Source organism: Centroberyx gerrardi, chromosome 13 (genome assembly GCF_048128805.1).
Source record: "Centroberyx gerrardi isolate f3 chromosome 13, fCenGer3.hap1.cur.20231027, whole genome shotgun sequence".
In the NCBI taxonomy this organism is placed as follows: domain Eukaryota; kingdom Metazoa; phylum Chordata; class Actinopteri; order Beryciformes; family Berycidae; genus Centroberyx; species Centroberyx gerrardi.
The window spans coordinates 7,887,791-7,912,921 of record NC_136009.1 but is presented as its reverse complement, the minus strand read 5'-3'; the positions used below and the strand labels follow the sequence as shown (position 1 = coordinate 7,912,921).

General features: G+C 41.4%; 1 protein-coding gene across 1 annotated transcript; it reads right to left on the bottom strand.

Moving 5' to 3' along the window:
- Positions 1-21,493: 21,493 nt before the first annotated feature.
- Positions 21,494-24,828, bottom strand: klf17 (Kruppel like factor 17). Its single transcript, XM_071905186.2, has 3 exons — positions 24,615-24,828; positions 22,875-24,048; positions 21,494-22,745 (listed from the first exon to the last, which is right to left on the bottom strand). The coding sequence occupies exons 1-3, from the start codon at positions 24,699-24,701 to the stop codon at positions 22,570-22,572; spliced, it is 1,437 nt and encodes a 478-aa protein (XP_071761287.1). The 5' UTR covers positions 24,702-24,828; the 3' UTR covers positions 21,494-22,569.
- Positions 24,829-25,131: the final 303 nt, after the last annotated feature.

The following is a 25,131-nucleotide window of genomic DNA, read 5'->3' as shown; positions in this document are numbered from 1 at the left end:
CATACTGTACATACATAGTTACTTTCATACATTCATATATTCATACATTCATACAAGTACCCAAATTGCATAATTTTGTCTCCAAATAGAGTAGTTTTATTAGAAATGTCAATGATTGTACAAGTGACATTAGTAATAATACTAATAATAGTAAAGTAGGAATTTTTACTGTGAAGTATTCTTCAGTCAAGAGTCTCAAGCCTGCATCCATATGCACAGGGTGCGATTTGTAGAAAAAACAGATGGGGGGGGGGGATTTTTGGTATGCGTTTTTGCCGGGCGATATTTTACACAAGGAGGAATGAAAATGAAAAATACAAGTGCAAACTGCTATCAAAGAATTCTATCCTTATATGTCCATATATGTCATATATGAGACACACACACACAGAGAGAGAGAGAGAGAGAGAGATACATAGATAGAGATAGCTAGATAGATAGATAGATACTGGGAGAATGCAGTGGGAATGTGTGTATCTCCATGCAAGCATGCATATACTTTCTGAATCAGCTGAGGTGAGTGTGATATAGCTATGTGGCAAAGAGAAGGATCAGGTCTCAACAGAGTTAAATGTAATAGCATTTAGATGTGTGCATTAACATCCTTTTTCTGCAAGCCTGATTTCTATTCTAGTGGAGTAATTAAGTTTACATATTGTCACCTTATCGTACATCATAGGCAGAGTGTCGCCCTTCTTTTATCCACAGCTCTGCAAATGTATGAGCTGGAAAGAACGCAACTTGGAGAAATGCATGTATTTTATTCACTGACAGAATAAAACATACCAGAGAGTGGGGGAAAGCGTGTCCCCACCTGCGATTAAATTTCATGATCAGAGGTGGGGAAATCAAAAGCAGAGGTAGGGAAATCCACCCATTCCCCCTGGCAAATCGCACCCTGCATATGCAGCTATAAAGAAGTAAAAAAAAATAAAAATAAAATATATTAAAAAAGAATGCTGCTAAGGTATGAACAGCTGCACAGGTGACTGCTTTGGTTTGATCATTTGCGGCATTATTTTTTACAGTAGGTTTTGGCTATGCCTGTGAGCAGTGATAAAGAAATAGTGAAATGAAAAAGAAAATATCCCGTTTGGTAATCAAATGCCAACAAAACATACTCAGAACGTCAAGCAAACAGCGTGCACGCATCAGTTGGCTTGTCCCTTTACCCAAACAGCTGATCCCTCCCCTTCCTCTCCTCTTCCCTTCTCCCCCCCCCCATCCCCACCCCCATATTCTCCTCTTTTCCACTCTTTTCCTCTCATCCACTTGCACCCAGGCATGCCAGATGTCCAGACAGGCTTGCACTGCTTCACAGTGACAGTAAAAATAACAATGAAATATACTGTATCTGAGATCCAACACTGTACACAGTGTGCAGTTGGATGTTGTGTTCAGTTGGATCTCAGCTATAAGCAGAACACAAGCAACGCATGATGGAAAATTCCATCATAACAAACAGCTGATGTTGTCAGACGTTTTGTACAAAACATGCGTCGCTTATAGATAATTGTCTCTATACCATCCACATATCATCCATGACAGCTTTTGCATTGTTGTACTGCAAACCAAAACCTACCTCACATGTAGCCATAGGTCTAAGTATTGTAATGTTGCATTGCTTACATTAATTTCATTCCAACTCTCTACCTGCCTATCCTGTTGCTGTTCGCTGTAAATTGTGAGGACTGGCCACATAAATCACATTTTCACCCATATGGATGCAATGGAAAGAGAAGAAATTAAGAAATTGGGCAAATTTCTAACACGCATCACCATGCATACAAAAGGCCACCCACACATAGGTGTATTCAACCATTAACCATGTTTTGTCCCGCAGAAGGCCTGGGTTATCCCTCATAATAAACAAAAGCAAAAAACTTGTTGCTGTTAAATGGCACAGGGGGCCTATTAAACCTTCAATACTGACACTTGACACGTGGTAGCCAGACAGTTTTACAAGCATGTTCCAGTGCTGAACACACACACACACACAAGCACACTCACACACACTGCCTCCTTCTATAGTGCTTATCATGAACACTGTTTCTAATTACCATAACACAGCAATGTCACAATGTCAGTCACTGCGGTTCCCAACACACTGGGAAAGAGGAAACATTTTTGTGAATGACTTACTGCAAACAGTGTCTGCTCCTGGTAATTTGAACCTCCTTTTATTCCACTCTGATACAATGCAAGGTTTTAGTCAAACCCATTTGACAGTAAAGGTGGCATTCAAGTAGCTTCATAAAGTTGGACAACCAATCATATCACGTGTCAAACTCCAGGCCTGCCACAACTTTTGATCTGGCTCACGTATGAATCTGGGCTGTCAATTCATTCTGTCCCACCTAGGTACAGCTGCAGTGAGTGGGAATACCAGTCCCAGTTGCCACCCAGAGCGCACTATGGTGCACTGCATGTCAAACAGATGCAGCCCTCACCTCCTTCAACGCATTTTCAAACACAGCCTTTGTGCGCTGCGTGCTAAACAGACGCAAACCTCACCCCTTCCAGCACAGCCTGATTGCCCGTCACTCAAGTGCAGCTAACAAGTGAGCTAGCTAGCCGGCTCAAAATGGCTACAAAAGGAAGCTTGACGCAGCAGGCAGCAATTTTAAAAGAGTTGGGAGACTGAGAACTTCTACGGAGTGTGAAGAAAAGCCTGTGTGTCTTGTTTGCAAAGAGACCTTTCTGAATTTGGAGCTGCACCATTTGATGCAGAGGTACACTGCCTAGGCCGATTCCACGAGGCGCATGAACAGAGTGCCAGTGTCGTGGTCAGCAAGGGGAAATGTATTACCAAGCTGAAAGGTGGTCATGCAACTTGGCTTTTCTGTGTGGAAAAAAAATGGAGCATCTCAACGCATTGAATGTGACTGCAGTGATGCAAACAGCTGATCACGAATACACACGGCGCAGCAAGAGCCATTCAAACAAAGCTGTGTTTGTGGAAGAGCCAAAATGAGAATAGAACTCAACAAACTTATCAGTCAGTGGCAATCATGTGCACAATCCCTACTTGTGTGAGAGTTGGATCTGTGCAGAATTTAGAAGGAGACCTAGTTGACCTTGAGGCCCAGAAAGTCATTAATTTTTAATAAATTTACTGGTAGTTGAGGTAGAAAGCCGTCAAGAATACTGACAGATGGAACTAAATGAATTGCAGTGCAACGGTGCACAGATGGCCAAGTTTGCCTCTTTCACCCCAGATATGATACCACAGCTCCACCTTCTGAAGGCCTGTCTACTGAGCATATTCACAGCCATTTATTTGTCTGAACAAATGTTCTCCATAATGAAGATCAATAAATCATCCTACAGATCATACCTGGAAGGACAAACAGCTTTTTAAGTTTTTAGTAGTCGGAAAAGTCAGGAAGTCCGAGATCAATCTCTACATGCCTACTGCAGAATATCACGCCGCCATTGATGTGTCATATTTAGGCCTATGAGGCAGGCTATATGTTAGTTCTGGGGGACATGCAGAAACAGGGTCAAGATATGAATCATTTTACTTCACATCTCATTGTTTTGCTTGGACAAAAGCCACACAGACTCATTGAGGGGTCACAATTAGGCCTGTGAAGCAGGCTGTATAATGGTAAACAGCTAAGATAACCAAAACATAGATAAAATTCAATATCTGTGTGATGGCTGCTACCCCAGGTAGAGGGCACCGCCTTTAGTAGACGGGCCATTGGAACTGATTAGCAGTCCATTCTCCTCATAAGGACAGGTGTGTCAGCCAGCCTTCCTTTGTTTGAGCCTGACAAAGGTTTGGTGTGCAGGGTACTTCTCCTTCTTCTGCAATAAAGTTGATGCAGGTAATGCAAGTCTAAGATTGAGAATGAGAAATTGTAATATTGAGTTCATAGTATTATATTGTTTTGGTGATTCAGATTTTAGGGTGGCTTTGTCCCTCTGTGATTCCTGTGTGGCCTGTGCTGTAGCCCAGTGGTTATGAGGTAGGCGGTGAGTTTTATACCTGCCCCTCCATAACATTCATATATGAATGTGTTACCAATATGCACATGTTCAATACTGTAGGTGTGTTCCTATATGGTGAGGATTCAGACTGGTCCCGTGCTGTAAGCCTTTGACAGATGTTCCAGGCAGGGTTAGGCCAGTCACCCTTTCCTGTGTCACACCAAGCATAGCCTATGCTCCATGCAGGTAACCTATTGGCAGTGGTAACAGTAGGAGGGTTAATCCCTCTGAGGTAATGCATAAATCATCCCTCCAATATAGAGGATTGACACCTGCATTCTTTTCCCCTAGGATCCAGTGCCAGGCTGCTGTTTTGCTTATTGTTTTGCTTATTGTTTTGCCTAGTGTTTTGCTTATTGTTTTGCTTATTGTTTTGCCTAGTGTTGTTTTGCCTAATGTGGCTTTGTCTAGTGACTTATTTGATCGAGTGTTTTATTTGAACTGTTTTATCTGAATAGCATTGGAAATTATATGTTCTTACACTGTGTACGAGACCATTCCTGCTTTTGTGCTGGATTTTTATACTGTTGAAGACTGTTTGTATTACTACAACGAAACTACGCTAACGGTAGCTAGCTGCCAATTCACGATACACACTACCTCTGGCCAGTTGCTCTGTTTTAGAGTTCGAGACCTCTACCGCTGCCGCGTGGCTTTTAGATCTAAACGATTCAGCAGTGGTTTTGGTTGCAGTTGCACACACCTGCTGCCAAAAGGTTGACGCCCAGAAACGTCCCGAACATTAAGAAATTAGAAAATCCAGGCAGAAGGCAGGCTCTCTGCAGACACACACACTGTCACACACTACCAGTGGGCCATAAGTAATGATTGAGTAGGAGAATTTTTGGATGATTTTATGGTATTTTGAGAAGGGAAATCCTGCTCAGTATGCCTTTAAAGTTAGTAATACATCCATGTTCTAGACTAGAAAAACGGTCATCAAAATCTTGTGTCTGTCAGTCTGACTTTCAGACTTCTGCACATGGAGCTACCTGTTCTTCCCATAGACTGTAAAAAAAAGTATGTGGTGCTGAAGTTGCATTAGATGTCTATGTAATGATTTTTTTTTTTTGTCATGCTCTGTAATGGTTTGGCATTTAGTCTTCATTCAGGCCTTTAAAAATTCATGGTGGAAACAATGATTTTTAGCATGATGTCTTTGATGTGAGTTGCATTCAAATTTGATACAGTATAGCTCTGTGTGTAAAGCCTAAAACGGCATTTGTAGGCTCAAGTCAATCTATGGTATAAAGTAATTTGTTGGTTAGTACACTGTCTTACATTTGTCTGTAGTATGTGTGTTGAGCCTGTATAGTTTAAGTTAATGTAAATTTCTTTCTTTATTGCCATATTAAATTTCACTTTTTTGCATGTAAAGTGGAAGGAGGGGGGCACTTCAAGTGAGGTCACCCTAGGGCACCACACTGTGCCTGAATGACCTGAGATCAAATCTCTCTGCTGACTTCAAATTCCATTCTAGCTGCTTGTCATCATTCTATATCTAGACATTGTCATTGGAGTCAAATATCAGGTAGACAGGAAAAAATCCTGACAAAACGTAGCCAGGCAGGTTATTTTTGTCTATGGGATGCCTGCAGAATGCCAGTGGGTCAGCGAGGGGTCACAGTGTCGGCTCACAGTCTTTCCACCTGGTCAAGGATGCGCCTTCTTCTTCAAATGAGTTCAGTTTTCCAACCATTATTAATCTGGAAAACCGGCAGGCTAGCAAAGGTTGCCATGATGAACTTTCTGCCATTTGTGCCTTTTTTGACAATCCACACCAACTGCACAATCAACATGGCCTCTATCAATCTACTTACAAATACGCATGAGCTATTATAAAATCAACTATAACTCTATGATATTTTGGTAGAATGTTCACATAAGTTGAATAGCTAAATAATAATATTACCATGTAGCTCTTGCCTCATGACAGACAGTGAATATAGGCATTTACTGCGCAATGTTTATGGGTGAAACATGAAAAATTTGGAAAATGAAGCTGAGCAACCAAGTGAAGCTACTACTGCCAGTTACACATGAGACCAGACCAGACCATGAGACAGTCAGGGAAAAAAGTACCCTGTTTGGTTTGGTGGTTTTTAAGTGACCGCATTCCTTGAACACAACCACACCTTCACCAGCATACCACATAGTTCCTAGTGTTGGTAGCCAGTAGTATGTCAGCCATGTTTGTGAAAGGGTCTATTATCACTTTGATAATTTTGCTTCCTGCCTGTCAATCAAAAATAATATGAAGTAGAATCTAAGAATAATAACATCAGGTATACGTCTGGGCCAAAATTGTATTGTCCTTACATTACAATTGTCCTTAAATTTGGACGTGCTATAAAATAGAGAACTCCCTGCAGTCTGGGAAATGTTTTGATTTGTACATCCAAGTTTCTAACTGGTGCTGGACAAAAAAAAATCAAATTTCATAGTAGGGCTGCACACAGAAATATGTTTCTCCAAAAGTGTATTCTGTGCAAACAAACATTTCGACCACAATTGGTCTGTCAGGTGTGTTGATTACTACCAACAATGCCATTTACAAGGCAGTCCCCAAAATCCTTTGACATTCTTGCCATGATAGGAGAAAACCACTCAGACTGAGGCTCAACATCTTTTTCCTAAGATGACACTTTTCCTGAAGCATTGCTCTGCTGTGCCAGAATACAACCTTTGAGGAAGATTCATGCAGTGTAGATGATTTATGAAAGCATAATAGAGCTCCTTTTCTAAAGAAAGCCGATGCCTTAGATGTCAGCGTGACATTTTCATAACGTGGTAACATTCGCAAGTTGTTGTAACTTTGAAAATTATCAGAAATTGTTCTTTTTGTCAACATTTAAAATGACCACGTTATGGTCAAGGTCATGTTGCCAGTAAGGATAAGGCCAGGGTTAAAATAGGTTTGGGTATATGATTAACTTTTTTTGCGGGTGAAAACGATGACAAGGTCAGACTTTGCAGCTTGGCCAGAAATGGCGACTATATTGAGTGCATTTACTGTAGAAGTCACTGGGTCATTATATAGCTTGAGATCCACTGCTGTTACCCATGGCAACATTGACCTCTGGGGGCTGTTCTACTCTACAGCAGCAGTGTAATAGGAAACAACAAATAGATTGAAACAGTCCATGCATTGATTTAAAAAAAATCCTCTCAAAATAATTTCCTCTTAATACCTGTTTCTGGGATGAGTGACAGCATTTATGGAGCAATTTTCTTATCCATATGTACGCTCCATTTTTGTACCTTTTTTTTTTTTCTTCCCTGCACTTACAGTATATGAAGGTTTCTGCTTATGTGTGTGTGTGTGTGTGTGTGTGTGTGTGTGTGTGTTTTAAATAGGCATGTTCTGCTTCCTTAAATATTGAGCACCTGTCTATATTGCTGTAAAGCATCTGCCTGATACTGATATAGTTCTCATGTGAAACACCTTTCTCTTTCACACCATGATTCTTGAACCGTTTGAAAAGCAGCCAAAAACACACCCACAGTATGAGCTTTCCATTGTTTATGCCAGCCAGAGCTCATAGTTAAGCTCCATATACATGTACATAATTAATGGCATTGCAAAAGGAGGTTACCTACATACCTACTACCCATTGTTAAAGAGTAACTAAACCCCAAAGCCGAATCTGTGGTGAAGCCTGACATCTAATGGTGAAAAGTAGGGTACAGAACTGGCCATCTGCTATTGGCTGATCTTTGCTGCCAAGTGATGTCACCTTCTTCTTCTATAGAGTACACAGGTGGTACAACAGGTATCCTTTAGCCGCTTACTAGTGGCTAAACCTAGTTTGCTCACAAACTGTGAGCATATTGCTAGACAGACATTTATGACAGACATAAAATTTTAAGAGAGACTTCACTAATAGCCTCAAAAGGCTGTTTAGAGAGACTTTGAGAACCAAAGACAATTCCCACTGAGGGGGGTGGTAAGTATCACTGGACATTTCCTCCTAGCCCCCTGCAGAAAACATTTTAGGAGAGGGTGACCAAAAACCAACCTCTCTCCAAAACCTTCATTACAAGAGGAGATCGCTGACACATACAGTTGAAGTGTAGAATGTGCCAACCCCTTCTGCAGCAGGTGCTGGAGAATAGACCCAATTCCACATTTAAACAAATCAACATCTATTTCTCCACACCACTTTATAGCATAAAATGATGGATTGTGCCCACGCGCACTGGATCATCTAAACAACATCTGCAGACAAACCTGCGCGCATCAGTGTGTCCCTTTCAGGAGCCAAACCTTGAGAGGCTGGCCCAGACTGGGCATCGCACCTATTGTCCTGTTTGCCTGTGACTGTGCTCTCCAATACTAAGGAACTATCCATGGCAATGCTGCCAACAGCTGAGTCAACTCGGCGTACAATGGAGCCATCGTACGGTCCAGGGCTACCAGAATGACTGTTAGCCAATCCTGTCTCACTCTGGTCAGAAAAGGAGGGATGAGACAGAGGGGAGGGAAACCATATAGCAGCTTTCTTAGACATGGCGTGTGAGTCTGAGTGTGTCCCCCCGTAAGAGAGGAAGGTCCTGGGGCATCAGCGAGAATCACAGCGGACAGTGTGTGTTTTGCCTTGTGGCAAATAAATCCATCTCCGCTCTCCCAAAAAAAGTCCAGAACAGAGTCAAAATCTGCCTCACTATGTCCGGATGTAATCTCCACTCATCTGACAGGGGACATGAGGTTGGCACCCGTGTTCTCCAGGCCTGGAATATGCAGGGCCTGAGAGTGGAGATTCTCCATGGCCCAGAGTCCATGGTCCACACCCCTGTTGAAGGCAGCAGAGGTGCAGACCGCACCTACCCTGCCTGTTTAGGACTTTCAGGACTAACAGAACTGTTGTCAATTAGGTTGATTGATAGTTTTCCCCTGGACGCAACACACCACCGAGTGATCTCCTGAAGCAAGACATTGCTGCAACAGGCGGACGACAGAGTGAGACCAGCCTGTCTGATATGGACTGGCCACTTTGGACCAACCACTTGCCTCCTGTAGTGACGAATAATTATTATTTTAATACATTTCTCTAAGCCTAGCACATCAAAATATTGCAAAGGCTACACTAATCAATAAGCCATCCATTTGCAGCTCCTCCCTGAAGATGAAGTTGGGGACAGAGGTCCAGTAAAATAGGCCTCGGAAAACAAAATCTCTTGAGTAAAGCCACTCGTTGCTTTCAGTTCAAAAGTTGTTGCGCTTTCTGAAAACCCACTCCATGCACAATTGCAGCATGTTCCACATCCTCCATCAAAGTAATATGAGCCATTTCACGCACACCACAATGTCTCATTGTCAGTATGCTTAAATGGTAGATAATAATCTTGGACAATTATGCATAGTCCAAATAGTTTATCAATGATATAACATGCACTTTTAGTCTCCACTACTGTAGCCTACGCATTTTTATATTAATTATGAAAAAGCCTATTCATTTGATTGTTTGTCTTTGGTGGTCTTTCCTTTTCAACCACTTGATGCTGTGCTTAAATTTACGCACATTCTCAAGCATAAGTACAAATTGATAAATGCCACTCTTTGCTTAGAAATGGCCTTACGCATGATTTACGCACACATTTGTACGTACGCAATCCCTGTCCTTTTCACATCCATCAAAACGTGTGTGACCTACACAGAGCGCAGCATGAGGCAGGCGAACAGCGGACTCTAGGACTGGATGTTAAGAAAGGCCCTGCTGTTTGTGGATAAGGATATGGTGGGGGGGTGGGGTAGGGGTGGGGTAGGGGGTCGAGGGTTACTGCCATTCATGCATGCAAGGCTTCTATTGACATACCCTACTTCTGAGCTTTAAGTCAAGCAACAAATTTGGTTAGGTTACAGGGATACTGCTGCAACGTATCATTCCATTTTTTACAGTGAAGGCTGACATTCCATTATGAAAAAGAACTATAGTAATCCTGTTATGAACTTTACAAGGATACTAATATCACAGCAATTCTATAAACCATATATAACACCCTATAGAAATATTTTAGTGATAGCCTACCATAGAAGATTCAATATAAGCTCAATTTAAACACACATATTAAGAACCACAGACACACTACATGTCCCTACAGAAATATTATAGGAAAATTACAAAGATACTATGGGAGATAAGAAATACCATAAAGTAAGATAAGGGCACTATAAATTCACTATTGAATACCACAGACACTCTATACGTCCATATAGGACTACTATAGGAATAGTATGGTGATTACTATTGATTCTTAATTGATAAGTACAATATATTGTGGATATGAATACCAATGATTATCATTTGGCAAAAATTATCTTTCGTTTAGACTCTAAGTCTTATGATGACTATGATAAAGTCACACTTCAAGTTATACTATAGTAATGCAGTCATAATGTTGTTGTGGTACATCTCACCTGTAAAAGTCAACTAGAACATTTCATGCCATTTCATTTCAGATTTCATCCCCACCTCCACCACCAACACCCCCTCCCCTTCCCTCCTCTCTCCCTCCCTGTCCCCCAAGGGGAGCCACAACAAGTTGAGTCAACGACCAGTGCCACGTGTTTCTCCCAACTGAGATTAAATAGCAGCGTTGCAACTATGTGCATCACAACCCGAACTGTTCAGCCTGCGACCTTCAGTATTACTTTATTATAAGTAAGCGGTGGACAAAGAGAAACCCTGAAGCACATGGAAATTAGTCGTTTTTTTTCGCCCTTAACTCAGTTGCTAAATTCTTCTAAACTGGATACTGCTACAATGTGGCAGAGTTTCATTCATATTTCTTCATCTCAGAATGAAAAAAATGAAAAGGTTCCAGCTGTAAAGGGAAGCGAGTAGCACTTCATAGCCTTGGCATGGTTGTTTGTTTCCCCCTGGTGTTGTCTAATTACAAACCACAAATGATAGAAAATAAGAAAACACCACATTTCTCTTATTTCAAAGCATTCTCTTACCGTGGAGGGGTGGCCTCGCCTTGGGACTGGGGTCTGCAATCAACTTTTTGTTGATTTATTTATTATTATTATTTCAGTCAATATTGGGTGGTTGGAAGTTGCATCACGTTGGTCTTCCTTCTGTCTTCGGTCACAGCCAGCGCCTCCTCCTTATGAAGCCCCTCCTTTCTCAACTCCAAAAAAATCTTCTTTTTGCCGTAATATGTTGCTCCTCCCCTGCTTGTGTGTGCGTGTGGTTGAGGGGCGGGGGGTGTTGGACGGCAGCATGTGAGGTTTCTCTGTCGACACACACAACCTGTTAGAGCCACTGCTTTGGTTGGTCGGTTGGGCTGGTGAGGGGGATTATGATCTCTTTGTCTGGGTCTTGTGCCTGCTCCTGCACACATTAGAGGGTATTAATGAAAGCTTTTTGTGCTATAAGCAGGCAGATGGGTCCAATTAACGCTTAATAATAGGTATAAAAGCAATATAGTATCCTGGTCAATCCTAAATGTTCATAAGGATTCAAATAACACAGTAAAACTATAACTCCCAATTAGATTATTATAGAAATGCTATAGCCGAGTGATACCATAGGAGATTAAAAATACAATTAAGTATGATTAGGTCACTATAAATGCATATTGAGTGCCACAGACACACAGTAAGTCCCTGTAGGAATAGTATTAGGAATAATTATAGAGATTTCTCGTTATGGGATGTTTAACCGGCTGTCGGTTGCCGGTGATCACCGTATCCGCTTCGGGGGGAAAGAGTCAACACACCGCAAGAAAATGCACATTTGTATCCCTGTAAAGCCACACGTGTTCAGCGGAGGGATGAATGAATGTGTCGCTCATCCTTTTGTTGTGAGAGCATGCCGCAACGATTCCTCACGCAGACCCTTGGCTTGCTGGTGTTTGCCATCAGTTTGTAAGCGATGGCATCACACGGATGGTGATTGCATGTGCTGAGTGCGATATGATGATGCGAAATCCATGTCTTTGATTTCCCCCCAGTCATGAGCCCATGCGATGCCCCCAGACAGGTGTGGTACAGTATGCCACTGGTGATAGATGGAAGCTTCCAGGCATCCAGAAAGAAGAGAAAATGGCATAGGTGAAGAATGGGAGAGGCGGCCGAGGGATGGAAAATGACTCTTTCAGAGGTTTTGGCATGCGGATGGAGGCTTTTTTTTTTTTTTTTTACCTTGTTTCTAGACAGGAGAAAGGGCTGGCTGTAGGGCTGTTTGGGTACGCGGAGGAGGAGGAGACATGCGTACAGGCGCGGCGGTGGTCAGAAGCCGGGGTGAGAGGAGGGAGGTGAGGGGAATGGGAGAAAAGCTTGGGGTGGTGGTCAAAAAATGAGCAATCGTCCATTCTTGTCTATGATGTTCATTTTCAACGCAAACACATCCAGGACAGGATCATTTCCAAAACCTTCAATTCAAAATTAATTGGAGCAAAAAAAAAAAAAGGTTTGGATCTATTCTTAATTCCCCTGAGAGAAAGAATTATAGTAATCCTATAGTGCATTTTAGAAGGATACTATACACATATCACAGCAAAACTATAACTAAATATAATGCACTATAGTATAGTATTATAGGAATATTATAGTGATACAGTAGGAGATTAAAAAAAAAACATAAAATAGGCTACAATAAGCTCACTGTAAACTCACTGTAGAATAGTGGAGACATACTATAAGTCCCTATAGGAATATTATAGGAATATTATGGTGATACTATAGGAGAAAAACAAGCCATTAACTACAATAAGGTCAATATTGTCAGGAAAATGCAAATATAACTTCTAAAGGAAAATATCTTCCACTTTAAGAATGCATATGCTATCCTCATAGCCAAGAGCAGCCCAGTCACTATTAATGTGGATGAACATCTCTGTCCCAAAGTTAGACCTATAGCTATTTGGAACTCTATCAACAGTGTTTTCTGAACCCATGTTGCTTGCCCATATTGTTTGTCAATCTGTGACCCAGATGGTAACCCAAGTGGTTCCTAGATGGTATATGCCCATTCTGAGTCCATGCTCATTGCCCATGATAAACCCATTAAGGTCCCACATAGTTAGCCCATGGGGTTGTCCAACTGCGACCCAGACAGTTAACCCACAAAGACCCAGGTCAATTGGCCTTTCTGAGTCCATGCCCACCTGGTAACCAAGAAGCCTACCTATATGGGGCCCACAAAAACATGTTGGTGCGGATAGGCTATACGTCTGGTGAGCAGAATGCCATTTAGAAATATACATCCTAAATAATACAGCTATTAGTAAAATCAAGAATTGCAGGTGCAATTTGCATTTGGTGTTAAATGGAATGTTTTCCACTGGAATTTGGATTTTAGATGGACATATAAATATATACAGGCATCAAGTAATGTATCCCATCCTACAATCGTCCTGTCCTCCACCATTTTGACTGAAGAACCAGAAACCAGGAAAATTTAGCTCATGCAGAACAATTAAAATCTTAGGTAACACTTTATTTGAAGGGGGGTGAATAAGGCTGACCTAACACTGTCATAACTACGTCATGACAACTGACATGAACATGAATTAGACTTTATGAATGTTTACGACTGTTGTCATTGTCATTCGGTTTATAATGTCACTTCCAATGCAAATTTGATACTGTTCTAGATGTCTGCATTGAAAGTGACATCAACCGAATGACACTTAATGACAACAGCCGTAAACATTCATAGCATGTAATTCATGTTCATGTCAGTTGTCACGACATAGTTATGACAGTGTTGTGTCAGCCTTATTCACCCCCCTTCAAATAAAGCGTTACCAAATCTTGTTTAGCAAAGCAAACTTGTTTATGACACCACAACCACTGCCACAACCAACAACAGGTGAGTTTAAACCCTCAACACTGTCTTACAGTGTTACATGGGTAACTTGATAACTCTTTCCCTGAAACATGGAAAGATGAAGCCTGCGAATTGCAAATAATGTTTTCTAATATCATGGTTGTCTTCCAGACAGTTGCTTAAGCTAGCTCCTAACACACACATTGTCTTTCAGATGAGTAAAGCTCCTGCCAGACAACTCTGTAACTAATAACCTATGAAGAAATGTATAAACCTGTTTGTCTTCAAGAAAGCTAGATAGATAGAGGTGGATTTTTCTTGTGTTTTGGGGGAGGAGCTAGCAAGTTACTCATGACACCGTCCCTTCTCTGTAAGGCAGCATTGAGGGCTTATACCCAACCTTTGAGCACAGGTTTTGCCCCAAGTAACAGTTTATCAAACCTAGATCTCCTTGTGTCACAAACTTAGTTCACACTGCAAACTATCCCAACACGTCCTGCGCAGCATGTGCTCACTTCCCACAGAAAGTGAATGGAAGCAAAATGGCAGCTTAGCAAACTGCTTCTGGTGGGGCTTTGCTATAGAGCTCAACAGTGACCGCCCACTTTTGAACGGCTCCGGTTCCAGGAAGTGAATTTCCCATTCATTTCTCCATTGACGTTTCAGAAAATCCTTATATAAAGAGTTTTAAGCCTGGAACCAAGCCAACCAACTACGAGATGAATCGTGACCATAAAACATTTGATTCGGAGCAAAAAATAAATAAATTGGAAAACGGAAAAAAAGGCAAAAGAAAAAACCTTTGCCTTTTTTTCTGTTTTCCAATTTTTTTTGCTCCGAATCAAATGTTTTATGGTCACGATTCATCTCGTAGTTGGTTGGCTTGGTTCCAGGCTTAAAACTCTTTATATAAGGATTTTCTGAAACGTCAATGGAGAAATGAATGGGAAATTCACTTCCTGGAACCGGAGCCGTTCAAAAGTGGGCGGTCACTGTTGAGCTCTATTAGGTGTGTGCTATGAGTAAGCAATGACCAGGCCTGATCTGAAATTATTAAAATTAGTTTGTTGATGCAAAATAGTCACTTTTGCCCCTTAGACTGTTGTGAGTAGTAGTTTTAACCTCCACAGTTTGTAAGGTTTTAGAAACTCAGGTCTTCATTTCTTTCCCATGCAAATGTTTTCATTACACTGTCCTCATCCTTACCTTACTTTGTCTTTATCATTACCATGAGTATGCAGTCATACTTTGATGTGAGATATTGCTATTAGTGGAAGAAGTATAAACAAAGAAAGATTATAATAAGTTTGTAAATGAATATTGGAGGCACCGGACAGGCGGTATTTTTCACAGTGACAGATAAGACTTGTAATAGCACATTTAAAACATCAAACACATCAAGAACAAGCACATGAAACACTGTGAGAACAAGGAAAACACATACTCTGATGTTGGGAATCAGGTTGGTTTATTGTGCTTATGGCATAAAATGTGCTTAGAAATGCTGTCCTCATGGGAAATGTTGAGGCTATTTTGGAAAATCATACTGCACAACCAGACTGAAATACAATTATTACTTTTATTATTATAAATTCATGTTGTAGTTTGCATTAAGTGTTCAGTCACATTATATGCAATACCCTCCTGTTGTATGTTTTAGTATTGGTTCAAAAGCCTTGTTATTGAAAAGAAAATGTTCAAATATTTGTGTCTATTGTACATTTAATTCTCATAACTTATGGGTTGTAAATGATTAATGTGTAAGCATATGCTATTGATTACACTATACCAGAATGCTAACTGAACCCAGTGAGGATCAGTCACAGTTGGAGGTGTAGTGGTAGTGGACTTGACTTACAGTTCAGAATGAACTGTAAGTCAAGCAATACAAGCAATACTCTTTTTTTTATGCTCCACAAATTGCCCTGGTAGAGTTGGTGCTCTTGGGTGAAATATTGACTGTACTAAGAATTCAGGAATTCCTTTAATTATTCCCACCACAGGCACTCTAAATACAAAATGGGTTTCTGGCATACCGATGTGAATTAGTGTAGTTTGTGAATCATCTGTAGTGTTTTGCAATCTCAATCTATGTATAACAGGTCTTTTTTGTCATTGAATCAACATACAGTTTCAATCATCAAAGTGTAATTGGCGAAGTTGAGGTACGGGGACTGGGGGGCATGCTGGAATAGGGGGGCCTCATAGCAATTCTTGCCCCCGGGCCTCTTGTGAACCTCTTACGCCTGTTCCTCACACTGCTCAGCATTAAAACAAGGATGATTGCAGCATACAAGTGAAAGGAGGGGCCACCAGACGAGTGACTGGCAGCTGATCAGCTCACATTCCTGGCAGCGATCCATCAGAGACCTGCACTTCCCCGTACTCTCCCTCTGTTCATTCAAAAAAGTACCTTGTCAGGTGTTCCATTGTCTGGTTTCCCTGCACACTGGTATCTTCCCCATGCCACAGGAGCCTATTTATGTCACTTAACTTAAGGGAAAAATCCACTTTTCTCACACTGTTACATATAATCAAATTGTGATGTTCAATGTGTGATTAATTGTTGTAATTTACTTTTTTTGATGTATCCACTTTCCTCTGCTTCAGTTAGTGATTAGTGATTTTTCAAAATTAAAGCGTTTGAAGCTGATTTTTTCCTGATTTATGTACTTGATCCACCCAGTGTTAGTTTCATTCATCATTTTTTGCTCCTGTCTAATTACAAAACAACTATAGACATGGAGACATTATAATTTAAAGCATTCTCTTGGTTGCAGGGTGACCCAGAAGCATCGAGTGTGGAGTTTGGCTTTTGACCTAGTGACAGTTGGCAAAACCCAGAATCCCTTGGGTTAGGTAAACAAAGCTACAGGGACACCCATAGTTTTGCCTCCTTGACGACACACACACACACACACACACACACACACACACACACAACCATGATAGCTTAGTATTCTATAACCAGGCGGAATGCTAATCTATCATCTCCTGTAAATTTATAAGTAATGGTGTCTAGTAAAAGAGACCTATAATTAACATGTAATCTGATAGACCGATGACTTTTAATTGCATATTTCATTATTTGCAAGCCTACTAATAGCGATTAATCATTTGTTCAACACAGTCTCGTAACATTTTATGAAATGAGCACAAACTCTGAAACGATGATTACATGTTGTGGACATAAATTATGTGAAGATTACATTCCTCAACGATGAAAGGATGTTACAACAGCACCAGCTGAACACACCACGTTCACCTGTTTGCCATATGAAAAGGTTAGCTAATGGTTAAGGGTAGGCAAATACAACAACTTTAGTTGAGGTCAGGGTTAAAGTTAGGAAACTAAAATTTGGGTTAGAGATTAGGGTTACGGTTTTGGTCAGACTTTAAATAAGAAAAACTTTCTCAAAAAATTCAAACTTCATACACAGTAGAAAAGGTCTTGGTGTAACTTGGGAATTGAACCCAGGTCACAGGTGTTAAAGGCAAGAGGACAGACCCATCCACCACTCCAAGCCTTTACTTGCACTGCTCAATTTCAGTGTGCTCATTTCATATATACTGTATATATATATTTTTTAATAAATTTTTGTAGTAGAATGTGTCATCTCAAGGATATACTGATTACAAAAAAAATCTGCATGTAACATCTTAAACCAACCGACATCCTCTGGGAACAATTACAAAGGCATAAGAAGAAGAGGTGTTGAGAGAGGCAAGCCTCCCACCAGCATCTGATGTAGAAAAAATGATCATCACAAGTGTGTTGTAAAGCTGCCCGCCAGTGCCGAGACATTTGTTGAAAGAGTTACGTTTTTGGAAGATTGGCCTGTTGGTCAGCTTAACCTGTTACCTGAGAACACTCCAATATCATCCATGTGTCCCCGGTAGATCATTAGCTCTGGTGCTCCATGCTAACGCTTTAGCATTCACTATGTTGAGTGATAGTAGGTGACTAGTGTTATCTAAAGTAAGAAGACTGAACTTTAATAATAAAAAGTTGTTAGTTTCTTTTCTTTTTTCTTTTTTTTAATTATATGGCATGTAAATTTATACATTTTAAGAATGAAATATCATTAATTCAATATAACTGATGTTATATTGAGGTTTATTGTTTGAACTATTTCAGGTAAGCAACCACAGATTCATCCGCTGTGTAGTGATTTTTAGCTGTACACAGTCTCCCATCACCCACCATGTTTACCTACTGTGGAAACAGGGAAAGTAGTGCCTGGTAGTTCAACATGTTACATTATTTTCATTATTATCATAATTTATATCATAAACTTTACCAATCTCCTACACAAAACTGCCAGACTTAGCTGCGTATCATTTAGATTACTTACCGTTTAGCTTTACACATGGAGGCTTATTCATAACACTTACCCAAAGATTTCCTACTCCGCTTCTCTGTTACCCCCATGGTGTATTCCTTAATAGTGAAAGGAAAATGAAATGTTATGCAATGTGTAAAACAGTTAGAGTCTCATATTTTCTGGGATATCAATCTTATCTGCATAAACAGAATGTACATCAGTGCCCTGGGAAGATGATGAGAAGACAGAACCACATCCCTTTCTTTCTTTCTTTACACCATTTCAACTTTACCAGTTTTCCAAACTTTACCCAGGTTACTGACACAATCAGTTTTGACTTGTCCAAAATGCAAAATATTTTTTTCTATGCTGTATATATTTAAAATCATGTGAGACACTTAAAGTTTGTGCATTTTTTGCAAATTAGTTTCCTCTAAATGTTGCTTACAAGTTAAGGCTAATCTCAGTCTGCATGTTTGTGTATGTGGTATGGAGGAACAGATAAGGACTGAGGCAATCACTAAAACAATAATGGTGGCATTATTCTGTTGCAGGTCAGGTATTTGAGAGACATTTCATGGTTAGAGGAAACCAGCCCCACACCGACCGCAGCACAATATTCCCACACACCATCGCTCACAATCACATTTATTTCATTCTACATGGCATCAAAAGGAAGAAAATAGTTATTGGACAAGATGGCTCTGAGAAAAGAAGATTCAAACAGTCTTTCTGGGCTGGACACCCCTGCTAGCACTAATGTGTCCAACATCTCAAACCTACTCTCATAGCCTACAGGAGATCTAGATAATGCTGCATAATGTGACCCATCCATATAAATGCTGGACCACAAACCCAATGACCTGCAAGTGGCCTTACCTATGTGTAGCCTTGATCACTTATGCGCTTTTGTTCATTTGTGCGCTTATATGGAGCATTAATAAACGTACTTTTTGCATTCAAGGTACTTCCTATTATTTATTTATTTTTTGGTAACTGTACCAATACCATACCACACTCCATTCTTGCCCACAGTTTGTGGTTTGTGCAGCACGAGGCTCAGGGTGGATTCCCTTGAAATCAAGACAACAAACAAGACTTAAATGAGCTTCATAGGCATTTGTGCAGCATCACATTGTTTGATGGTTCGTCTTGTTAATTTAACAGATATAAGGGGAAGCTGAGTCTATGATGTGAAAAGACAGTGCTAGTATTATCTGGTGTGCCCTACCTATACTAATGCCTAGCAAGGCTATGTGACAGATCAGCATGAATTAATATGAGGCAAGGAAGAGAACAAATAATAACTGTGATTGTAATTGTAAGGTAGAGCCAGAGACTATAGAGCTATCAGGACCCAAATATGTGTGTCGGGCCCTCAAGAACCCTGTGATTTCACAGTTGTGGAATTCTGCAGAGAAAACAGAAGAACAGAGTCAATTGAATTATGTAGAGCTAGAAAATAATCCAAATTAGCTGTAGGTGTAGTTTCTCCACCAGTAGATGTCAGTAGATGTCAGCAGTAGTTCTCTCTATAACACCAACACAGCAGTTCACAGCACCTACCTGCCAACAGTCACCTCCAACAAACCTAATGACAGCCTATATTTAACTTTCTACAAGACATATTCTGAGATTAATTTATTCTCAACGTTTTTCTTTGGGCCTATATTTCATGTAGGCTATTGTGTGAGCTAATATTTCTCATGGTCAAGTCTGTTTTTCTTGTGTGTCTTCCCTCCTATTCTGATCTGAATGCATCAGACACTGATGATCAGCCTGCTAAAGATTAAGACACTGAAAATCTACAAGATTCTGAAATGGGCGATAGATTGGATTTATTGGCTATGTATCGCAGCAGTTTAATAAACTTCTGAAAATATCACAAATATACACCAGAGAAGTCCACATATATAAGATAAAACTTTATTTTTTCATACAGCCCAGATGCATAGAGGTCTACTAAACTTTCACTTTTAACCGTATGTAGGCCTAGTCTAATTTTAGCCTCTTTAGACATCTAAGCAATGTAAATTGCTCAGTGGGTTTTAGAAAAAAATTAAAGGGCCAATTTTGCCAATGAAATGAAAACAAAAATGAAAACCACTTGAGGCCCAACAAAAACATGTCCTGCACTTCAGGTTCCTCAACAGAAGAAAACACCTAACAGACCACTATAAGTGAATTGTCTATTGTCAAATATGTCTAAATCTATTGAAGACCTTTTTGAGCCTATAGGGATGAGGTTTCAGGACCTGCAGAGGAAACCCAGAACATTACTGCCCATGTCATTGACCGCCACTGGATGTATACGGCTGGTATTTATTATAGTACTGTTAAACCAGGGAATTAAACTACTAAAACACTCATATGCAAGTGTCTAATTGGCAAGCACAACAGTCTAATTGGCAAGCACAACAGCCTACCAGCTACAGCAGATGTCATTATAGGAATGGACACTAGAGGGCAGCCTTTCATAAGAGGAGTGACGAAGGCACCTGATTGGAGGCACCACACAAATGGTCATAATGGCATTATGGCAATCAATATTTTATTAGATCCTCGAATGCTAAACAGCCAAGACACTTGACTTGTTCTTATAGCTTGTTGTATAGATAAGTTCGTATCTAAACAGGCAGCAATTGAAACAGCTTCTCACACTTTATAGATGCTTGTGTTCTATAAAATGTTGGAATTGTGGAATTCGGAGCAAGCAGAACTTCACAGAAGAAGAAAAGAGGAATTTGGATAGACGACTGATCTCTGCTATGAATATCACTGATGTCTATACTACACATGAGCAACCAACATGAAACGAATTACACCGCAACCACTCTTAGATCAGTGGTTCTCAGTCGTTGTGTCGTCCTGCACTCTGTATTTTATTGTCTTTTCTTGAGAATTAAGCAAATCTTTCTCCTTGTGAGTTGAGGTTTGGCCATGCAACTCTTAAGAAAAAAGTTTGTAGTTCTTTGTTTTATGTTTTCAGTTTGTTAAGATTCATTTTGATGAACGCACATAGGCTAAATCTCTTTAGTCTGTGTTTACTGGATGTCTTGCAAGGTCATACATGATGTTATCATGCAGTAGCAGGAAACTACTGGCCATTGTGTAGGATAGTGGTTGCCGCCTTTTGAACTAAATACGTCCCATCTATTGTTTTGGGTCCTCAGCTCATATCTAGACTGTCACCATTACTCTCCCTTTATGATTTGTACCCAATAATACAAACAAAGGGTTGTATCTGATATGCATGATGTAATATAAAGTCATGTTTAGTCTACAGAAGAAAAGCTATTAACTGATTAACTTTCTCCAAATGATAAAGTGGCAAACAATTCAAATCTAGACTTGTACATGTACTTGAACGGAAAATATGCAATACAACAGACATATTTTGAAGTCATTTTATTTTCAGAGAATAATTTGAGCCCTTTAGCACTTCATATTGGTACAGTTATACCAATCAACATTTGCATAATTGAAAAGCAGTCAAAAACAATTGCACTCTTGTAGTATGATACATCTGGGTTGATCAGAAGTCTGTTTCAAGTAAAGCATCAATAGCATTGTTCAACCACCAACTGCAGAGTCTGGGTCACATTCAACCAACACCACAAAGTGGATTTTCCTCCTTCGAACAAAAGCAAATTACACATCGGTTTATAAAGAAATAAGTGTTTTTTTTGTATAGAAAACATTCTGAAGTGAGGGTGGACTGACCCTAAACCTGATGCTTGGCTTCCTGAAGTTTGAATGGCATTAAACATGACATGAAATATTGAAAGGCAGAGTTTTAGTACCTGAATTGAGAGCATTTCTCAAGCAAGCCTTCACAAAATCCAATCAAAAAGTTTGAAATGTAGCCTACATCACTTAAATCTGTCTCTAGCATTGGTGTGCACTAACAACTTGGAGAAAATAGAATACATTTTTTTTGCCAATAAAAACCCTGACCTGATTTGAGTAGTATCAAAGTTATAAGAAAAAATGTAAACATAAAAATATAATTTACATATGTACAAAAATACTGGGTCCTGCCCACAGTTAGTGTTTCCTTTGAGAGAACAAATCCGCCATCCTATCAAGGCACTTACTGACAATCAATAACTTATAGGACAGAGCGAGAACATGTCTTAAATACTGAACTACTATAATTTAGCCAAAATGATTCACATATGCACAAATATTTACAAAAAACACCAGCAAATGTTGCCCATTCCCTGGAGTCCCACCAAGGGATTCAAAAGCCTGTAGATAAATCTGTCATTTAGTTGTAATTTTGCCCTTCCATACAAATTTGCATAGGCTACTATCTTGGCTATGTTCAATAGTTGTACACTGAGTGTGACTTCACTATAAACATAAGTCCATATAGGAATGTTATGTTATAGGAATATTGGAGTGATTTGTCATTGAATGATGGCATGATCCCATGATAGTGTCCAAGTATCCGAGTCCATTGATCCCTACATGTGCCTCTTCATGTGAAGAGCCAGGTGGTCGGAGCGGGAGAATGCGCGTTCACACAGGTGGCACTGGAAGGGCCGGTGTCCAGTGTGCTTGCGGAAGTGACGCGTCAGCTCGTCGGACCTGGCGAATTTCCAGCCGCATCCTTCCCAGTTGCAGTGGTAGGGCTTTTCACCTAGAGGAAAGAGAAGCGAGGGAATGTCATTAGAGGATGCTGTGCGTAAACGGTGAAAATGAAGTCATCAAACAATGACGTCACCAATATAAATAATATGGCATCTGCATCAGCGTTTTCCAAGCTTACCTGTGTGTGTTCTCATGTGGGCTTTGAGGTGGGAGCTCTTCGTGTAGGTTTTCCCACAGCCGGGGAACTCGCAGTTGTGCGTCGCGGCGCGCTTCCTGGCCCAAGACCTGCGCCCTCGCTTCTGCTTGACGCCTCCGCCGTCCTCCTGCGCGTAAAACTCCAGCAGCGACGGCGACGAGGGCGGAGTGAGCATCATCCCCTGCATGGATGACGGATGATGCTGCTGGTGCACGCGCACGGGCTCCCTGTACATGTTATACTGTCCATGCAACTGGGGCGCGCCCTGGTGCGCGTACTGCGGCGGATAGGGCGCGTTCATGTACTGGTTTTGGAGATGATGATGATGGTGATGATTAGGAGGATGATGGTGGTGATGATGATGAGAGCTCATAGCAGAGTTCATTTGCGCCACATGGCAGTCTGTGCGTCCCTGAGGCGCAGCGTGCTGCATGGAGTGCGCATCGAACCCCGGTAGTGCAGCGGGGACGGTGGTTTGGCGGTGCGTAAAAGCTGCCGGGTGCACCGGGCGCATCTGGTGTTTCTGATCGTACATCTGTCCCATAAAGTCCCCACCCGCACCCGCCAGCATGCAAGACTGCCCCGCGGATTCCGTTTTGATTTTGTATCCAAGCGAGGACGGAGATGTGGCCACCTGGAGGTGAGCGGGGGCGACCGGGTTCAAGGCTCGCAGCTCGGTGTACTCCCGCGCGTCTCTCGTCTTGCCGGCGCTGTCCGGTAAACTCTCCCCCGGGTAGTTTATCTCCGGCGTGAGCAGCTCCGCCATGAGGCTGCGGACGGGACTTGAGCCCGTGAAGCTCCCGGTACCGTGGTAACCCTGCGCGGGGAGGTGAGGAGGGGGCGCGTCGGCGCCGTCTGGCACCGAGTGACCGCTGCAGCTCTCCGGCGACTCCGGTAGGGAATAAGCGCACTGCTGCTGCTGCTGCTGCTGCTGCGGTGAAGGCGAATTATTACCGTTGTCGCTGTTGACACCCTCGGTGCCGATGGTGTTGGACAGAATGAACTCCAGGTCCAGGAATTTGCCCAGCTCGTCGTCGTCTTTGCTGCTGGGAGGCAGAGCGGGAGACTGGACGATGCTGAACTCCACTTCAATGAGCGGGTTCATGTCTCCGCCACCTGTCGCGGCGCCGCTTTCACACTCATCCACCTTCCACAGCTACAGAGAGGAGCAAAGAGAAAAGTTAAAATAAGCCCAAACCTCCAGGGGTCATGAATTCATTAAGCTTAATCTTAACCATTTGCCACCAAACTTCAAAACCGGCATATAGGCCTAGTCTAAACTTCATGGCCATTGTGATTAATTAGTAGACGTGTCATAACAAAATATTTCTCTCGGACGAACACAGGGGACTTTGCTCCTAAATGCTCCCTGATGTGATTCTTTAAGATTTGGCTTCCAAATACATTTATAGCAATTTTGCTCATGCTCTCCTCTCCAAACGCCTATCATGATAAAAACAACAAGATCGAATTTTGACTCAGTTGCGACCCTTGACACCTTTACTGCGATGGTGTGGACGCAAACGCAGTTACGTGGTAAACTGTAGCCTGTTTCCACTGCTTCAGAATAAGACATGAAACTTCTTCTACAATTTTCAAACTTTTAAAAGAAAAAGAATCACAACAAACCCCCAATATTCAACCAAATTTGCTCCCACTCTTTCCTTCAAAATAATCTCTCACTACCAAGAAAAAACGAACAGCTGACATTCCACTACTTACATTGACAATTTGAGACTGTTTCTCCTCCATCGATTGCATGTTGGGGAACGAAGTGATGGCAGGCAGCACTGCCTCAGCCACAGCCATGTTGACCCTTTTTTTTTTTTTTGAAAGCAGAAATCGGAATTTAAAGCCGTGCACGCAGACAGAGAGTGTCTTCTCTGTCCATAGATGGCCTGTTGGGTAACGCGGACTGTTCAGGTGCGCTCCAGGATTCAGGATGTGAGTATCGACCGGTGGTGACGGAGCCTCTTATAGCCTAGCTCTTATTCTTCTGCTGGGGAGGCGTGGCTTTCACGGCACCTTAACACACACACATGCACACGGACACGCACACGCGCACACACACACACACACACACACACACACACACACACACACACACACACACCCCACACACATACACACACAAACACACACCGTCTCCCCGCAGCCAATAGGGGAAACAAACAAATAAAATGGCACTCAGGTGTGTCAGGTATACTGCGACACGAAGTATGACCAAAACATAGTGTCA